Here is a 17,752-nt window from a genome sequence, read left to right on the forward strand (position 1 = left end):
ATTACACAAAGGGGGGTTTCGTGAAGATGGAAGACCAAGGTGTCTAGACATCATTAGTATGTAAGTTGTGCTTAAGGCCAATAAAGTCCTCATGACTCTTTGTAAAACTGCAGATCGAAGCATCTGATATGTGAGTTTAAGGAGCCCCCTTCGCCGACGCCTCTGCACAATGGCCCTTGCATGTTTATGGCCTCCATTAAAAACCATGCTCCTTTGGTTGGGCGCAAAAGACTTTTGTTACGAAATTGCATTTGCTGTTGCCAAATACTTTGCAGTTTGTAATTTTAACTGCGTTGCAATTTGTTAAGTGCAATGGCCAGTGTGTTTATTTTGGAGAATTTAAGTACAGACCCATGGTCTAGCTACAAAAATGAAGTTATTAAAGCCACGAAAAGATTGCCAAACAAAAACTGGCCAATGAGATTATATGTTTTTGAGCGATAGAAATTAATTTAAAGCCGCTTTAATAACCAGAGAACTAACACGCTAACGCACAAACTGAGGCCAACAAACGGGCCTTTGTTTCGTCAACATCATAATGTCGCCCGCTGTGCTGCTTCCGCGACAGCGGCTAAAAGTTCCAACCCCTCCCATCCCGTTTTGGCCAAGACCCCCCAGCCAGCAAACAGCAGCAAACAATTCGCACAACACCAAACCACCCACTCACCCATTCACCCATTCACCCACCCACCCACTCACTCACTCAGACACCACAGAGTGTACTAGTCTGATTTGCATTTTCGACATTGTTTGGCCCGATGATGAGTGCCACGCCTCCGACGCTGATGGAACCCATTACCAGCCCATTCCGCACTTGGCATCGACGGCAATTTATGCGTTGCATTGTTTATGACAGATTTATCGCAAGTTAATGACATGCGACCGCTGATTTATGTAGCCAACACAAATATGCCAACGAAATGACGCGGAGCTGACAGGACGAACGCATACTGAACGGCACCCGAATCAATCTGAATATCTGAATGCAAGGATCCGCCAGATAAAAGCACTAATGAGCACACCTCTGCGGATCGCAATGGAATATATGCCATTTGATCCGCACTATTGGATGAGTGCTGCGAAGAAAAAAGCTGCAACTGAAATCAGGACGCCGCGTGGAGTGATTATTTTCACATTAACACAACGGCATTTTCCTTTCGGCTTTTTAACTTCCTTGAAAGAGGTATTTAACTTATATGATGTGGTGACCTCTGAATATAATGAAATTCTGAATTATTTTTCTCGTAATGATGTTACTATCCTATTTTACACTGCATTTTACTTCACACCTATTTCATGTAATTTGTAAAAAATTAATCATGTTTTTGTGAGTTGCATTTTTAGATTGCCATTTAATGGCAACACTTTTAACATAATTTTTTAAAGAGTATTTCAAGGTTGGCCTATTCAGTTTCCACGTTCATCGTGCAGTTTCTTTTCCTTCTGTTGCCTGGGCGCTGTAATTTTAATAATGAGAAATTGTCAGCGCATAAAATGAAGTCCAGACAACGGCAGCTGACACAACAACCCACAGTAGTGGACCTTACTGAACAGCATCCAATTCCCGCGCTGCCGCCACTTTTAATTTAAAGCTGTTGTTGATGCTCGTATATAATAATAAGTGCTCGCTCTTCTTCTTGTGTAAACTTCCTTTCTGGTCCGGGACATGCAAATATTTATATGCCAGCGTTGAACTTTGTTGATTACAAAAAAAAAGCGGAACGGAAAGGAAAGGCACACGAAGAACGGAGCTACAAAAGTGAAAAGATTTTTTTGTATCCTTCAGATAGGTTTTTTTCCCAGTTGGCTGAGTAATTTTTTCGTTTTCGGGAAGTAGGTTAAGAGAAAACACACTTTTTTCAAGGCTCTCCTTTGCCTGCCTTTGTACGAATAAGTTTATTTGGCCAAAGGTCAAGTGTAATACAGCCGAGAGTGATGTGCTCGTATAAATTCTACACTTACATTTCTATATATCTGCACGATCCTTTGCGTGCTGTGAGAAATGGCCTAGCCAATTCGGAGTTCCAGTTTTTTGAGGTCAGCCATATATTTCAATTAGAGTTGAACATGCAAAGCATAAAGAATAAAATTCCAGCGGCATGAAGTCAAACATTCTCCGTTTCCACTCCGTTTCTTTCATATTTTTTTGGCTTTTGTGAAATCCGAATCCCAGGCTACGGAAAGCCATCGTGTGGTAATGCTAATAAAAGATGATTTATGCGTGTGGAAAATGAAGCACATATTCATTCTCGTGCAACTTCCCAGGGAACTTTGTTGTGGTTAATGCGTGCGACTCGCTTCCTGGCCAACAAGCGGCAGCAGCAACATGGCCATATCGACTTTCCAGTCGTCGAAGCAGTAGAAGAAGGTAATTAACACGATGCACAACGGCAACCACAACTCAAAACACCTAGAACGTCAGCAGCAAGAACAATGCATAAATCTACTTTCCTGGTTCAATGCGCCGGCTGCGGTGAGCAACAACAGACGTGATTAGAAAAGAAAGAAAAACCCAATGCGAGGGAGCCACCGCACAAGAACTAGTTTTCCTTTTTCATTTTCCTACCTTTAGCATAATGGGAAATCGAAGCCGCAACAAACGGTAAAAAAGAGGGGGGAAAAAGAGCCGCAACGGTATAAAGAACTTCAGCTAACCATGTTGCCCAGAATTGGTAAAAAGGCAACCGAGGAAGCTTAGAAAGTGCTGTGGAAACCAAAGCAGGCCAATGAATCGTTTCGGCCACATTTAAAAGGCTTTTCCAACACAGCACAGCAGACTGGCTAAGTGCAGCCGAGCGCGAATTATGCCCACGAAACATGTGTTGTAAAAGATACAGAAGAGGGAGTTGCTGCAATTGCAATTGAAGTAATTACAAATGCACAACCCATTCGGCGGCATTTTATATTCTATATTCTACATAGTAAATGTGCCGAACAAAGGCTGCAAATTGCTGAAAAACTCAAACAAAAGAAGAGAGCCGGCGAGTTGCATGAATGCCAGACCCAAATGCATACACAAATAAATTAGCAACTAAACAAAAAACAAAGGCGAGCTCCACCAGCAGCTGCTGCGATGTAATTATGTAAAAAAAGGAGGGCGGCGGCTGCATGCAACCACATGAGCTGCATGCTGCTGCACACACTCGCCTGGCAAACGTGGCAACACATTTGCACATTTCATTATTTAACAAAAAGATGGCAGGGCAATAAAAATGTTGCCTCCGCCAGCAGCAAGCATCACTTCTATTAACATCCATTGAGAGCTGGCTGCCCTAAGCAGGCCTCATTATGCAAACATCCACAGAAAGGCTAGAGCTTTGGATCTACCGAGCCCATGTCTATTAAAATTAAAATGCGCTCGGCTCGTTTTTTATTTTTTATAATCTTTCATTCGCAAAGTAAGAGAACCGAAATTGCCACACAAACGCGGAACAGCGGGGGGCAGGGGCAAATGGTCTGCCACTTCAGTGATTTTCAATATGAAAATGCAGCCAGACACAGCTGACAGACAGGCAGACAGACAGAGAGGCAGTCGAAATGGGGGGGAGTTTGGGGTGGCATGAATGCATGTTACCGCATGCTTGGATGAATACGAACGCAGTAGCATTATGTGGCAACAGTCAGGGATTGCGGTTTTCAGCCTATGCAAATTAGCAAGATATACGCATAACAGCCATAAACGCGGTGCAAGATAGTAGGATAGTAGATAACAAACTGCTTGCATTTATCGCAGCCATTTAACAAACTTATCGCAGAGATAATGCCTGTTAAAGACTTGACTACACAGTAACAAACAGTTCAATGCACCATTTAACTCAGAAATTTCGAGAAATAGAAAATAATAGCATAATCGGTAGTTGTGAAACACACATCATATTATGCTGTATCAGGTTACCTAAATGAACTATTGGGATTATTTCTGGTTTTTCCAAAATGGTATATATTGATTGTTTTTCCAACTGTGCATCTGCTCAATTTATGGAAACAATTGTCGATCCATAAGAAATTTAAATTAGCTGAGGTGCCGAGGTGGCGAGGAAAATGTTTCGATAATCTCTGCTAAACATGCCATGTAAAATGATGAAGAAAATCGAAAGATTAGTCCGAAGCGAAGAGCATGGAAAGTCAAATAAATATTTGCGAAAATACAGCACACATACTTGGTATTCATTCAATTTGGGCTCGAGTCCCTAACCCCGGAACAGAAAAAGGCAATTGAATTAGAAATTCTTGAGAAGTTGTCAGTTCAGATAACTGGCAATTTGTATGCGGCGAGCAATTAGAGAATTTTGGGCCTCAAAATAAAATAACAAAATAACCAAATAACAGACACACACGAATGCGACAGACAGGCGGAGATGAGCTGATGAATTTAGTCAGCAGGAGCTGGCCATGCATATAAAATAAACAAAGAAATACAAAGGATGCTTCCTTATTTATGGTCGAGTCCCAGAAATATATTCAAATATGTAGATTTGCCAAGTTTATTCCCCATGCCCCTTTCTTTCCCCCTTCTCCCCCTTTTTGCAAATGGCAAAAGGCAGGCAGGAAATAAACGAATTACAGAACACGACCTTTCCCATTTCGACCCGGTTGAAATTTGTCATTTATTTGCAATCTGGGCTTAGTTCTTAATTATTTTCTTGAAACAGTTTTCTGGCTTTTTCCAATTTCATTCGATTGGCCCCGAAATGCAACGCAAATTGAATGGAATTATTCTAGAAATTTGAATATTCTTTTTCGAGGAACTTTTCGGATTTTTTCCAAAGCCATGCCACCCATTGCGAGTGATTCATGTCAAGTTGCAGCAGCACTCAGTCAACGTAATCCTTTGGCCGCCTCTTGTCTGCATTATACGCTCTTGACTTGCAAATTGTTTGCGGTTATGGCTGCATTGCAAATTCTAAGTAACAGCCAGCTTAATTAAATTAAGCATACACATCCAGCCACGCCCTTAAGCGGCTGCAACGGGGGCGACATCGCTCATGAATAGGCATTACGTATGCGTTGAAATTTAAGTGGCTCACACACACACGTGTCGTGTGCACACCGAACACACACTTGAACACACACGTACACAGCTTGTTTGCCACTTCTGCGTATGTATGACATAATTAGTGTCATAATGACACTCACACACACACACACATGTATGCCACTTGTCTAGCAGACTAAAAGTTGAAAAGTCTCTGAAGAAATGGCCCCACCACACGAGTCATTTGGAATGCTAATAAGATGCCCTACTCTTTCACCTACATCCTACCCAGCTAATTTGCATATTTTTCACGCTTTTTGTTGCAGTAAATTACTTGAAAATACATTAAAAATGTTCAACCGGCTGCAGCTGCATCTGTAGTGGACGCCAGGATACAAGGATAACACTTCTGCCTTTCTCCAACCAACAAGGACATTTCTGAGCAAGGTAAGTGAAAATAAATATTATTACAGCTCGCCTAGCGCTGCTTGTAAATATTCATTACAAATTTTATAATTAATATCCGGCAAGCATAGGCGGTAAATAGTAAAAAAAAAATCCTTTGGTCACTCCATATTTGTATATCATTAAATATTTTATTATTCAATTGGAGCCCAGTTTTCATTTAACCTTTTTGTTTTGTTGTGGTTTTTTGTGTAATTGAGCATAAAGCGAACTACAAATATAAATAAATTGCATTAAATAAATATGGGACTGCCGTGGACAATAGACAAAGTGGAAAAAATTAGAGAAATAAAAAACGCAATTATTTTCACAAATGTGCAGCACATTGGAATACCATAAAAAAAATGGCCAAAAAGAGCGCGGAACACTTCTAAATTTTCAGCACTTTCCCCACCACAGAGTTCATAACTATTCACACACTCACTGTCAGCCGCACAACCAAACACACACCCACTTACACACCCACACTTGGCACTTGTTGTTACTTTTTTATTGCCACCTCTTGCCACACCATCTCCTTCGCTCTTTTTGCGAAATGCGAAATGCAAAATGCGAAAATGCATTGTGACAGCCATTTTTTTCATTTTTTGTAAATGTCAACAGGAGGAGCACGAAAAAATACGTATACGCCACAAACACTTTGTCGCCGCTGTGTTGCATAAGGAAAAACACTTTTAAAACATTTTCAGCGCCGCTTTTATGGGCGTCTAAAAACAAACGGGGCGAATAGAACAAAAAATGGCTGAAAGGCTTTACGCGGCAGCGGCCACTATTAATGTACTTTTATTCTTTTCATTCTGCGCTAGATGTGGCAGCGTGAGAAGGTCCTTAAAATATAAACAAATGCTGTCACGCACGACACTTGTTTTTTCTTTTTTTTTCATAACACATAAGCTTGCATTATCACAAATATCATATTATTTTTATCATAAAGGAGACTTACGATTTAATCTTTAAAGGATATTTGCTTAAAAAAAGTTGTCAAAAAGAATCACCTTGCCCCGAGCAGTATGCAACACTCTATCAATACATATAAGTCATCTGAAATATATTGCTACAGCCATGTTTTTTGTACCACATGTACAGTAGCTCTTCGAGTTGGTAGACAAATTATGCGTTAAGAGTGCAACCCTGCGGCTTAAAAAGAGCCCAAGAATTTAATTAAATTTTGACAGAGTTAGCGGAGGGCATGAAAAAAAAAACGCAGCTAAACTGCGTTAAAGTTGAGCACTGACAACCCAAAGCGGCAAGAGGCAAAACAAAAAATTGGTGAAAAATGTTTAAATTTCGCGCATGGTTTTCAATTGGACGCGCTGCTAGAAAACGCGAGCTTTAGAGCCCACTTAATTGGTTTTCGCTAGGCAACGGCAAATGCAACGGCTGCTGACCGCAAATTAAAATAAAAGCGTTGGCCAAAACCCACGAAGGCCAATGGCGTATTTGGCCCAGCCGAAGAATAAGCAAAGCGGCTATACAAAATTTAAATTGCATTTGCCAGTCCTGCTGTTTTGACCATTTTGCCGACCGAATGCGGCAGCGACCACGTGGTGAAAGGACAAACACAATGTGCACGGCTTATTTGACTTTATGCAAATTGATTGCATAAATAATTTATGATTAAGGATCGAGCAATAATTTGCCAATTTAAATGCACAATTAGTTTAATTGATGCACTGTCACACGCCCACCAATGCCAAAATGCAAGAAAAAAAAATAAAAATGCAAAAAAATCTACAAAAAATACACAAGCGTCAAATATGCAGCTGCAATCCGAGCGAAACAAACTCGACGGCTCTGTATTTGACAAATAAATAATAAAATGTTTATTTCCATTTCGAAAATGTTGCCATGTTGACAGTCCGGCCAGTACATAATTATGCAAAATTCAGCGCCAGCGTAAATAAATAAATAAAATAAAGTTCCAAACAAGCGACTGCAATTAAAATTAAAAATTAACAAAATATTTTTGCTAGCATTATAATCGCACACACACACAGGGACTCAAAATTAACACCCGCACATGGATGGCATCGAGTTAAAGCTCATTAAATTTGCATTTGCATACGAAATGCATAGTTTCAACACCTCGCACGCCCGCCCTGTCCAAAAAATGCCAACGTCATCAGCCCTTCTTAGCCAGAAAATATATATATATATATTTTAACGAATAACCAATTAATGCAGCCAAGCGGATGGGCTGCTCCTGCAACTGAAATATTTTCTATACGGCGCAAAATATGTAAATGTACAAATTTCATGTGAATTACCATCAAATTATTTTTTGGTTTGGTTCTCGCGTCATTCCCGCCAACAATTATGCAAAATATTTGTGTGCTTATGGCAGCTGCTGTTTCCAAATATTAAAGTATAATTAAGAGGTGGTTACCAGACGGAACTCCTCGTAATTAATTGCTTTGAAATCATAGAGCTCCATTTCAGCGCTTACCCTTTATAGTCTTAAATTTTCGAGTCCAGCGAAGTTTGAGCGAATACCACATAGCACCTTTATTCAACCACTATCTGTGCAGCTATCAGCACTTTTTACTCACTCATTTTTTCATGCACTTTCCACTGAGTCCTCGTGGAACGTTCATTAAGTTCGAGTGTTGGTCACAAACGTTGCGCATAAAGTGCACTTTACGAATTCGCGCATTTTTATGACAAGATTTCAGCTTTTCATTTTCATTTTCATTTGAAACCAAAAGGCCACGCAACTCCACGCCCCGCCATCTATTAAGGCTGTAACGAAATTTTTATTTACTTTCTTTTATTTGTACTTTGATTTAATGGCCATAAAAATGCGGGGCGAAGGAGCCAAGTGAACGCGCGTGCATAAAAATCACAAGGCACGCTGTGAATTTTAATACAACGCTGCGTATACGTAATGATTTCACTTCGGTCGTCGCCATTTTGATTTTCCATTTCACCAACAACCGTTGTTGTTGTTGTTGTTGTTGTCCTTGTTGTTGTTATTGCTATAACTGGTGACTTTAAATCTCCCTTTTTTATCCCTGCAATTGAAACATGAAATTGCATTTATTGTGCGGCAACAATGCAAACAGGGAGTACTGAATACTGACAGAGTCCTGGAAAATAGCCTTATGACATCCAAAAAGTAGGCAGAGATTTTTGATTTATCACCACAACACCACACACACATACATGCATGCGAGTGGTGCATCGGCATATACATATATGAATACTTATGTACATAAATTGAAATGAAGTGCCAGGCACTTTTGTGACCGTTTCAGAGATTTTAATCTTTATTTATAGCCATTGCGGTCGGCATTGTCCTGCGAGCACATCCTGCATTTTCGCGGCTATTGGTAAATTTATGTTAAGCAGCATCGGCACTCTCAGTAATTTTTGTTGATAAATGTTAATGTCTCTATAAACGCGTGTGAAGCATATAAATATATCAACATAAATGTCCATTTTAAATGTTAATCAAGGCGAGGCCAAAATCTATCAATATTTATACATATTTAATGCGCAGCCCCAGAGGCCAGAAGTCCAACAAAAAACATGCAAACTAACACAAAATATATTGTAACAATAAATAACCCAAATCAAAATGGGGACAAAAAGCGCCAAAATCGTACGGTTTTCGGCCGACAATGAAGGGCAATCAATACTTTTTTCTGGCCACTGCAAAACCAAGTCGGACATTCATCGGATGTGGTGACGGTTTGTCCGTCCGTCCGTTCGTCTATGTGCATTCGTTGCATAAAGCAATCAGTGCAAATATACACACAAAACTGTGCTCTTACAAATAAATATTGCATTGGGATTAAGCCCCGTCACAGATAACTCTATTCGCATGGTATGATTTCATTTCGTTTTTTTTTTTTCAATTGTATCTGGAATTTGGAAGCGTCACGCGGAAATATGTTCTGTATTTGCACCTTTTTTCAACGCGAAAAATTCACTAGAATTGTTAGCAGAAAACTATGCAAATTTGAATAAAATTTTAATATAAAATCAAAAGCAGGTACAGAAAATTTAAAATGAACTAAGCTAATGAGTGCCTCCAAAAAACACTGTCTTATTTAATAAATGAATTTAACTACTTGCAACTAAAATCCCTTCCACACATTTAAACATGTTTATTTACAGAAGTGCTAAAGTTTCCCGACGCCGAGCTAAAAGCAAATGGCACCAACGAAACTTGCTAGCTAAAGTGTCTTAATTATTGCAGCTACAACAGTAGGTGCTCCGACTGCTCGCCAAAAAAAAAAGAAATGACGGGGTGCCCCCTATTGAACTAAACCGAACGAAGCAATAACCGGAGCTCAAATGGGCAACAAACAGCAGGGTCGTGTGCGATTATTTATAACAAGCGCAAAATGTGCACAATTAGCGCTATATATGGCATCGGCCTATAAGTGGGCTACATTGGACCGCCATAATCATGGCAAGCATGCCATTTAGGGCTCCAGAACTTTAAACGTGACTCACATTACATTTCAGGAGGGGAGTTGGGTTGGGGAGCTTGGGGAGCACCGGCGAATTAAGCTGCATACAATAAAACAAAGCGAAAATTATGAGGGGCCAGCAGCCGCGGACAGGAACAACAGCAAATAAATGGAGGCGACTGGGCGAGTAAATAGAAATCAAGAAAGCATAAAAATGATCAGGGACCCCAAAGACCGACAAAGTTTGAATGCAGCGAAAAATTAAGTAGTTGCGCGGCTAGGAGGAACCTGTCCGCTCAGTCTCCCCAAAGAAACGAGATGCTGCGCCTCCATCCGCATTGGTAATTGAAGTGTACACGTGCGTCCCCTGGCAATCGGACTTAGCCACATTGGGCGGATTGTCGGCTAGTTTGGATAGCTGGCTTAAAATAGGTTGGGCTGGCCAGCACTATGCTGTATTATTTACAATATGAGGGCCTGCCACTTAGATCCCCATACGTAGCCCCCATCGCATGGGCCCATAAAACGCTGTTTAAATGAACGCTGGCCAAGCGTGGAATGGACGACATTTTCATTTACGATGCCAGTGGCTCGCGGAGGTGAAGCCAAATTGAATGCGGACTGGGTGTCTATTATTTTATTTCTATTCCGACGTCAGCCGGCAGCCAGCAGGCAACAGCCAGTACAGTAAAGCAACGAGGAACGGAACCCATTCCACCCGACGTCGAGTTGTTTATTTATGTGATGGACTGTGCGTGTGTGGAAGTTGCAGATAAATTTACTTAGCCGCCCGAGGAGAGCGCTCTAGTTGAGCAGCTCCCAAGCTTAAGGAAATGACAAGTTGCAAGAGTGGAAGAGTGGACTTGGCCAGCGAGATTGATGGTGCTGGAATGATGAAGCGGGGCAGAGGCGAAGAGATGTACCAGCCATTGTCTTTCCACACGGAAAGAAACATTGTGATCTGGAAGCTTTAAAAATCAATAAAATAATGCTATTAATTTTGGAATATTAATACATGTCTAAACCTATTCATTAATATTGCATAGAAAAAAGTTTGAGTATATGTGGTTTTTGCGTGCATGCTCCTTGAGCTTGTTTGCAGTGCGTCATCGCCCGGCGAGTGGAAATCAATTTACGTTAAATGTTTGCCCATCCACCGAATCTAAACACGGACGGCCACATCAACCTGGGCTGACAGGATGTGCGCTAAGTGAGCCAAGGAGCAAGTGGAGTGATGAACGATGGGCGAGGGAGCAGTGGAGGCGTGCAGGAGTGGAGCAGTCAGCCGCAAAGTATCCATTTGAGTGACTTTGGGCTGGATGCGAGGCTGAGCCACAAAGTAAACAATCGACCACTGGCGCTTCTGCGTTTTCTGACACGGCAAACAACTGGCGGTGCAGCAAAAACATCATCATCATCATCACGGTCTTATCGTCATCGACCTGGCCAACAAGAATGGGGCCTATTAAACTTGAATGCGTCACGCATGCTTGCTGGTTCTTCTGTTGGCCCCAAGAGGTGCTCCTCCACCTCCTCCGCCTCCTGCCACTGCTCCACTGCCATTTTCATGGGCTCAACAAGTTTTTGCATTTGTCTCGGGCACGAGCGCATTATGCTTAAAACTTTGCGCAAAACTTGGGACGACAACATGATTAACAGACAAATGACATTACAAAGCCTTTCACTTGGCGACTTCTCCTCACTTCGCTTCGCCAAGAAAACAAAAAAAACGGGGCTAGGGTTGGGGGAAAAAACTGCAGCAGCAGCGCCTTACTGCCTTTCTATTTCGCAGACAATGAGCGGGCTTTCAACGAGATCTGAAGAGGCAGTGGCCCTTTGCGATGGGATATATATGGGGGAGTCTCGGGTCTCGGGCTGGAATGCGCAAATCAGGTCTTAACCCCTTTTCTTTCATCTGCTTAGCTGTCTGCCGTAACTTGAACTTTCAGTGAGCTGTGCAGCTGGCAAGAGTAATGAGTGAGCCGAGTATCTTATGGATTTGGCATTGTCGCTGACTTTGAAGTTGGTTTTTTGTTCACTTCACAAAGTTGAGCTCTGCTCTGCTGATGCATTTACTAATAGAAATTTTAAATTTAAATGCCAGCATTTCGTACACTCATCCCGCCCTTTGGCGGTTTGCACTTAACGCAAAGGCGTTACAGCATAAGCAGCTTCAAGATATTTTCAATTCACTGCGGCTCCAGCACTTTCGCTTCGAGTCCGCACTTCTTTCGCCTCTGGAATTTTGATGCGCTTTGGCTGAAGTTCTACAGAGGAGTAGGAAAGTGTAGGCCATAAATAATGAAAGGGGACTTAATGTATTCATTCGAAGGATGCCTTAACCTTGCGAACCTTGCTATGTTTGTGCATAATTAGCTCAGGAGCAGCAGCAGCAGGAGCAGCTTGGGAGCAATTCCAAGTAGATGTTCTACATTTATCACTGGCTTTCACTACGCACAAAGCTGTATGTATTTATTGCAACTGGATATTTATGAAAGGTTTCTGAGAATGCCAGACTTGACATTTAACATTGTAAATTATATTGTAACATTTGTCGAGACACTTGGCTGTGTCTCAGTCTTGTGCATTCTTAATGCTCTTATTGAACCAGAATAGCAGATATGTATGAATTTAGTTGGGAGATACTTCTTTTGTGGCCTTAATAGTTTTGCACACTTATATGCGTTTTTGTTTTCCGAATAATATTCTTCTGTTATGCACTTAGTGAACTACAATCTTTCATTCAATTGTATTGGAAAGAAAAGCACTGCCACATTGCCAATCGAACAGTTTCCAATTTTGTGATATTAAGACCCGCTTAGAGACTCTTCACATGCCGCCCCCAAAAACATCTTGAGATGTGGAGTACACAGATGTTTACTTAAAGCTCCCGTTTGGCAATACATTGGCCCATCTGGCTGGCTATATAAACATGTCTCGGCTGCCTGTTCACCAAAGTGTTGGAGGCGATGCCTGTAAAACCAGAAACATGGGGCCAAAAGATTTGCAAAAGTTTTTGGGGGAATTGAAATCCTTTGGCAAACAACCGAGCAGCCGCACACACATATATGTACGTGTATGTTCCTACACACACAAACATTCGTATTGAAAATGGGGGAAAATGAAATATTGCCAGTGCAGTGGGATACAAAAACCGCACTTGGCCAGACTTTCGGTTTCCTAGCAGCTAGGGGATAGGAATGGAAAATGGTCGAAGGACACCCGCTCTAAAACTCCCTCCTCGAATGTACTTCACATGCGTGTACGAACTTTTTTGAAGCATTTGTAAGTTTTTAATAAGAAATTGTTAAACAACTTGTTCTGCTTTTTTTGTTTTTGCCTGCCTTACACTGCTTACTGCTTACTGCTCCTTAGGAGCTTTGGAGTGGCTGCTGCTGCCGCTTGGCAGAAATTGTAGTAATTAGTCATGTTGATTGATGAACGGGCGTAATGTGCGTGTGTGTGTGTGTTAGTGTTTCGCTCGTATTTCCTCTTGATATTGCAAAAATAAATTTAAAGGGCGAACAATATGTCAACGCCATTTAAACACTTTGGCATTTGCCGTAATCCCGACAGTCGAGCATTAAGAAAACTTAACCATTAAATGCCTGGCTGGGTGGCTTTTTTGAGCAGGATGATGCCTCCTCCGAAAGCCAATTTTCCAAGAGCAACCTGCGGGCGGTACGACTATTAAACATCGGTCTTGGGTATACCCACACACTCACATACCGAAGTAGGGTTTCCTCTTGGGAAGGCTTACATTGTGAACTCCTTGGGTGAGCAATAAAAATCCGAGGTGGAAGCGAGAAGCTTCCTTGGAGCTCCAAAACTCAAATTCTACCCACACAACCTCATTGTGCCATGCCTGCGGTTGTAATTTAGTGTGCCTAATGAATTTAGTACCGTTACATACCGGAAGTGAGCATGTGAGTGCAAAAATGCGCACTCAACTGGAATGTCTGTGAATCTTCATGGGGTCTCTGTATGTGTGTGTGTATGGGTTACTGCGTGCTGGTATTGAGGTTTCCCCAGTATCCTGTGTGATGTGCTCCGTGTGTGAAAATGTGTGAAAAATCTGCGCTCTGGCAAAACTTCGTTAACCTTTATTAACGACACGAAGCGTCTAATTAAACAAGACAAAATTTTAAATCGAGCGTAACGCTTGCGCAGGTATGTGTGTTCATAATTTCCCGACATGTGTGTGTGTGTCTGAAATGAGCAATTATTTTTAATTGCCTGGCGGGATTAAATTGGGTGCCAGAGCAGGATTCAATTAATTGGCAGGTCTCCAAAAAGTTTACCAAGCAAAGGCCACACTTCTAGCCTGATTGCCCAGAGTAAATGTTGGTGCTTCACATTGAGGAGAGGGAGCAGGAACAGGAGTAGATGGTTCCGCTCCAGGCGAGATGTCAACAAACCGGGGCACAATCCGCCCCAGATTAGATTGCATAAACAAAACGCGCTCGGGATATCAATGCGGATTGAAGGAGGTGCCTGGTTCCAGGTCTCAGGTCGTTTCTGGATATTTACACGGCCAGCGTGGCATAAAAGCGAAAAGTAATTTTCCTAAGTGAATATAAATGTTTAAAATCTTGGCAAGAAAAGCAACACAATAGCCAGTTTGCTCGGCAAACTGACTGCCTGGCCAACTGACTTGGCCAAGAAGAAATTTAAAAGGCAAAACACTGTGGGCGAATGTAGTTTAGATCCACTCATTGGGTGAAAAGTGCTTAAAGTTTAATGCCAAATTGAAGTTGGCCAGGACGAGGAAACCTTTGTCGTTGCAAAAACAAGGTGTCGAGTTCCGAACTCCTGTGGCCCAGCAAAGCGTGTCTATTTTGCCATCTAATAGCTTAAGGGGAATATGGTCGATATCTGCCATCTGATGGCTGGCAAACACTTGGCCGACACAATGCCTTCAATTTGCAATAACTATTAGCATTAGCATTTAGCCATATTTCGATAGCCAAACACTTTTCAAAACAAATAACCTGTCTATCTACCTATCTAACTATCTATCTGCTGTCCCATCAAAGTATCTTATCGGTAAGCTGCAGAAATTTAAAATGGCCAACAGTTGCAGATTTTTCGGTTGTCCAGAAATTTATCAAATTTAACGTAGCACAACTAAGATTGTGGGGGAAGTCAAAAATCAATATAATCTGCACAGCCGGGGGCCAACCCTTGGAAAATGTCCTAATTAATGAGGAAAAGTCACCAATTTGAAAATCAAATTACAGCGCGCATAATTAAATTGCCTTATCAAAATTTCATTCAAAAGCGTCTGTGGGGAGGCACAAAATACGAGACTTTTTTTATCTCAGCTTTCTTAGGCTAATGGGACAGTTGACAGTGAATGCAGTATGGCCTAAAGTTGCCGATTTCACGAGCGACAGCTAGAAGGCCAAAAACTTTTAATTGAATTCCTTTCAAATTGTACGTAATGGGCACAATTAAATTGTCACCATCAGATTGAGAGGACGTCAAGGAGGAGGAGCTGTGAGCTGAGCTGAGCTGAGCTGAGCTGCTGGCTCAAGTTCTCGTAGAGCTTTGGCAAAAATCTCGTATTATGCAGCACTCGAGCGCATGACAAATTCATTAAATGCACAAAGACCGTAAAGTGCTCCGCTGTCCGCATGGAGCAACAGGACGAAAGGATGTCGGTCGACGGGCGAAGAAATGAGGAGAGCGTTTTACAAAATTTTATACACTCCCTGACCGTAATTACACCACACAGAGGTAGAGGGCAGCTGGGATTACAGGGTATGCCGTATGGCGTATGGTGTATGGCATACCCGGCAGATGGGAGAACAGTAGTTGGGCGTGGTTTCGAGGTGAGCCAACCATGAAATGCAACATGGCAGAGGAAGCGAACTCCGAGAAGCGAAAAGGATGTGTGTGTGCTCGTTCGTGCCATATTTATACACGAGTGTTGTGTTGCCACTAGGTGTCGTCCGGTGCTTTGTGTGTGTGTACGTCCATTTTTTTTTTGCCCAGGAGTCATCCGGATTTTGCGACCCACAAACGTTGGCATTTAAATTAAATTCATTTTTCGGCCTTTGCCGCTCGCTCATACACGTCGTATGCGTGTTGCTAATGAAATATTTTGAACGGGCTGTCAAAAATTCTGACTGGCGCTTAATTAACCGTTCCTGATTAAGCCGCCGAATTCAAAGGACTTTACGCACCGACGTGCAATGAGCACACTTGCCAAATTTACTCCATTCGGCGCAATGGCAAATGTTTGTATTCAGTTTTATTTCACTTTCATATAATTACGTAAATGTTAATGCCGCCTCCGAGTCGCTGCCTTTTCATTACATTTCGAGCATTTGCTGTTCTGTCTGTCACTATGAGAATGATAAATGCGCTAAAGTTTTCTTCTAGTTAATTACTGAGTGTGCACTAAAGGAAAAATCACCTTGAGTACGGTATTTCGTAGAATAATTAGCCCATAATTAATCACAAGTGGATAGTAAATATGAATGGAATGATATTTTCTATGACTGCACATTCTTTCCGATTGACTGCCACACATTTCTAATCATTCCTTTTAATTTCTCCATTTGCAGTGAACCCATTTGGACAACATGAGTCGACTAAAGGCCGCCTCCGAGCTGGCAATGCTTGTGATGATCCTGCAACTGCTACAGTGGCCAGGATCTGAGGCATCCTTCGGTCGGGATGCGTGCAGTGAGATGAGCATCGACGGGCTGTGTCAGTGTGCACCCATTATGTCGGAATACGAAATCATCTGCCCGGCGAACGCAGAGAATCCCACATTTAGGCTAACCATCCAGCCCAATGACTACGTGCAGATCATGTGCAATCTGACGGATACCTCGGACTACAAGCAGCTGCCGAAGAAGCTGCGGATCGGTGAGGTAGACAGGGTTCAGATGCGACGGTGTATGCTGCCCGGTTACACGCCGATAGCCAGTATCCTAGACTATCTGGGCATAGTGTCGCCCACGACGCTGATCTTCGAGAGCGACAACCTGGGCATGAACATAACGCGGCAGCACTTGGACCGTTTGCACGGTCTAAAGCGATTCCGGTTCACCACCCGCCGTCTCACACACATTCCTGCCAACCTACTGACGGATATGCGTAATCTGAGTCATCTGGAACTGAGGGCAAATATCGAGGAAATGCCATCGCATTTGTTCGACGATCTGGAGAACCTGGAGTCCATTGAATTCGGTAGCAATAAGCTGAGGCAAATGCCGCGTGGCATTTTCGGCAAGATGCCCAAGCTGAAGCAGCTCAATTTGTGGAGCAATCAACTGCACAACCTCACCAAACACGACTTTGAAGGTGCCACCTCGGTGCTGGGCATAGATATTCACGATAATGGCATTGAACAGTTGCCGCACGACGTCTTCGTCCATCTCACGAATGTCACGGATATCAATCTGAGCGCCAATCTCTTCCGTTCCCTGCCGCAGGGCCTATTCGACCACAACAAACACCTGAACGAGGTGCGCCTGATGAACAATCGAGTACCCCTGGCCACGCTGCCTTCGCGACTGTTTGCCAATCAGCCGGAACTGAAGATCCTGCGGCTGAGAGCTGATCTGCAATCGTTGCCGGGTGATCTCTTCGAGCATTCCTCACAGATCACCAACATCTCGCTGGGAGACAACCTGCTGAGCACTCTGCCCGCCACCTTGCTGGAACATCAGGTGAACCTGCTAAGCTTGGACTTGAGCAACAACCGGCTGACACATCTGCCGGATTCACTCTTTGCTCATACCACCAATTTGACGGATCTGCGGCTGGAGGATAACCTGCTCACCGGCATTAGCGGGTAAATACAATACATTTATTTAGTTTCAGGCAATCGCCAACACTCCTATTATCATTCTTTAAGAGAAAAAGGATATTTTCTTAA

The 17,752-nt window shown here is 42.5% G+C and overlaps 1 protein-coding gene across 1 annotated transcript in view; it reads left to right on the forward strand.

The window, feature by feature from the left end:
- The window catches only part of LOC117145592 (protein toll), a 42,950-nt gene that overhangs the window by 21,855 nt on the left and 3,343 nt on the right, over nucleotides 1-17,752 (forward strand). Inside the window, exons 2-3 of the mRNA XM_033311298.1 lie at nucleotides 5,302-5,422; nucleotides 16,431-17,668. Coding sequence (XP_033167189.1) covers nucleotides 16,449-17,668 — 1,220 coding nt within the window. The 5' untranslated portion in view covers nucleotides 5,302-5,422; nucleotides 16,431-16,448. The remainder of the gene's footprint in view (nucleotides 1-5,301; nucleotides 5,423-16,430; nucleotides 17,669-17,752) is intronic.

The sequence above is a fragment of the Drosophila mauritiana genome, chromosome 3R (assembly GCF_004382145.1).
Source record: "Drosophila mauritiana strain mau12 chromosome 3R, ASM438214v1, whole genome shotgun sequence".
NCBI lineage: Eukaryota > Metazoa > Arthropoda > Insecta > Diptera > Drosophilidae > Drosophila > Drosophila mauritiana.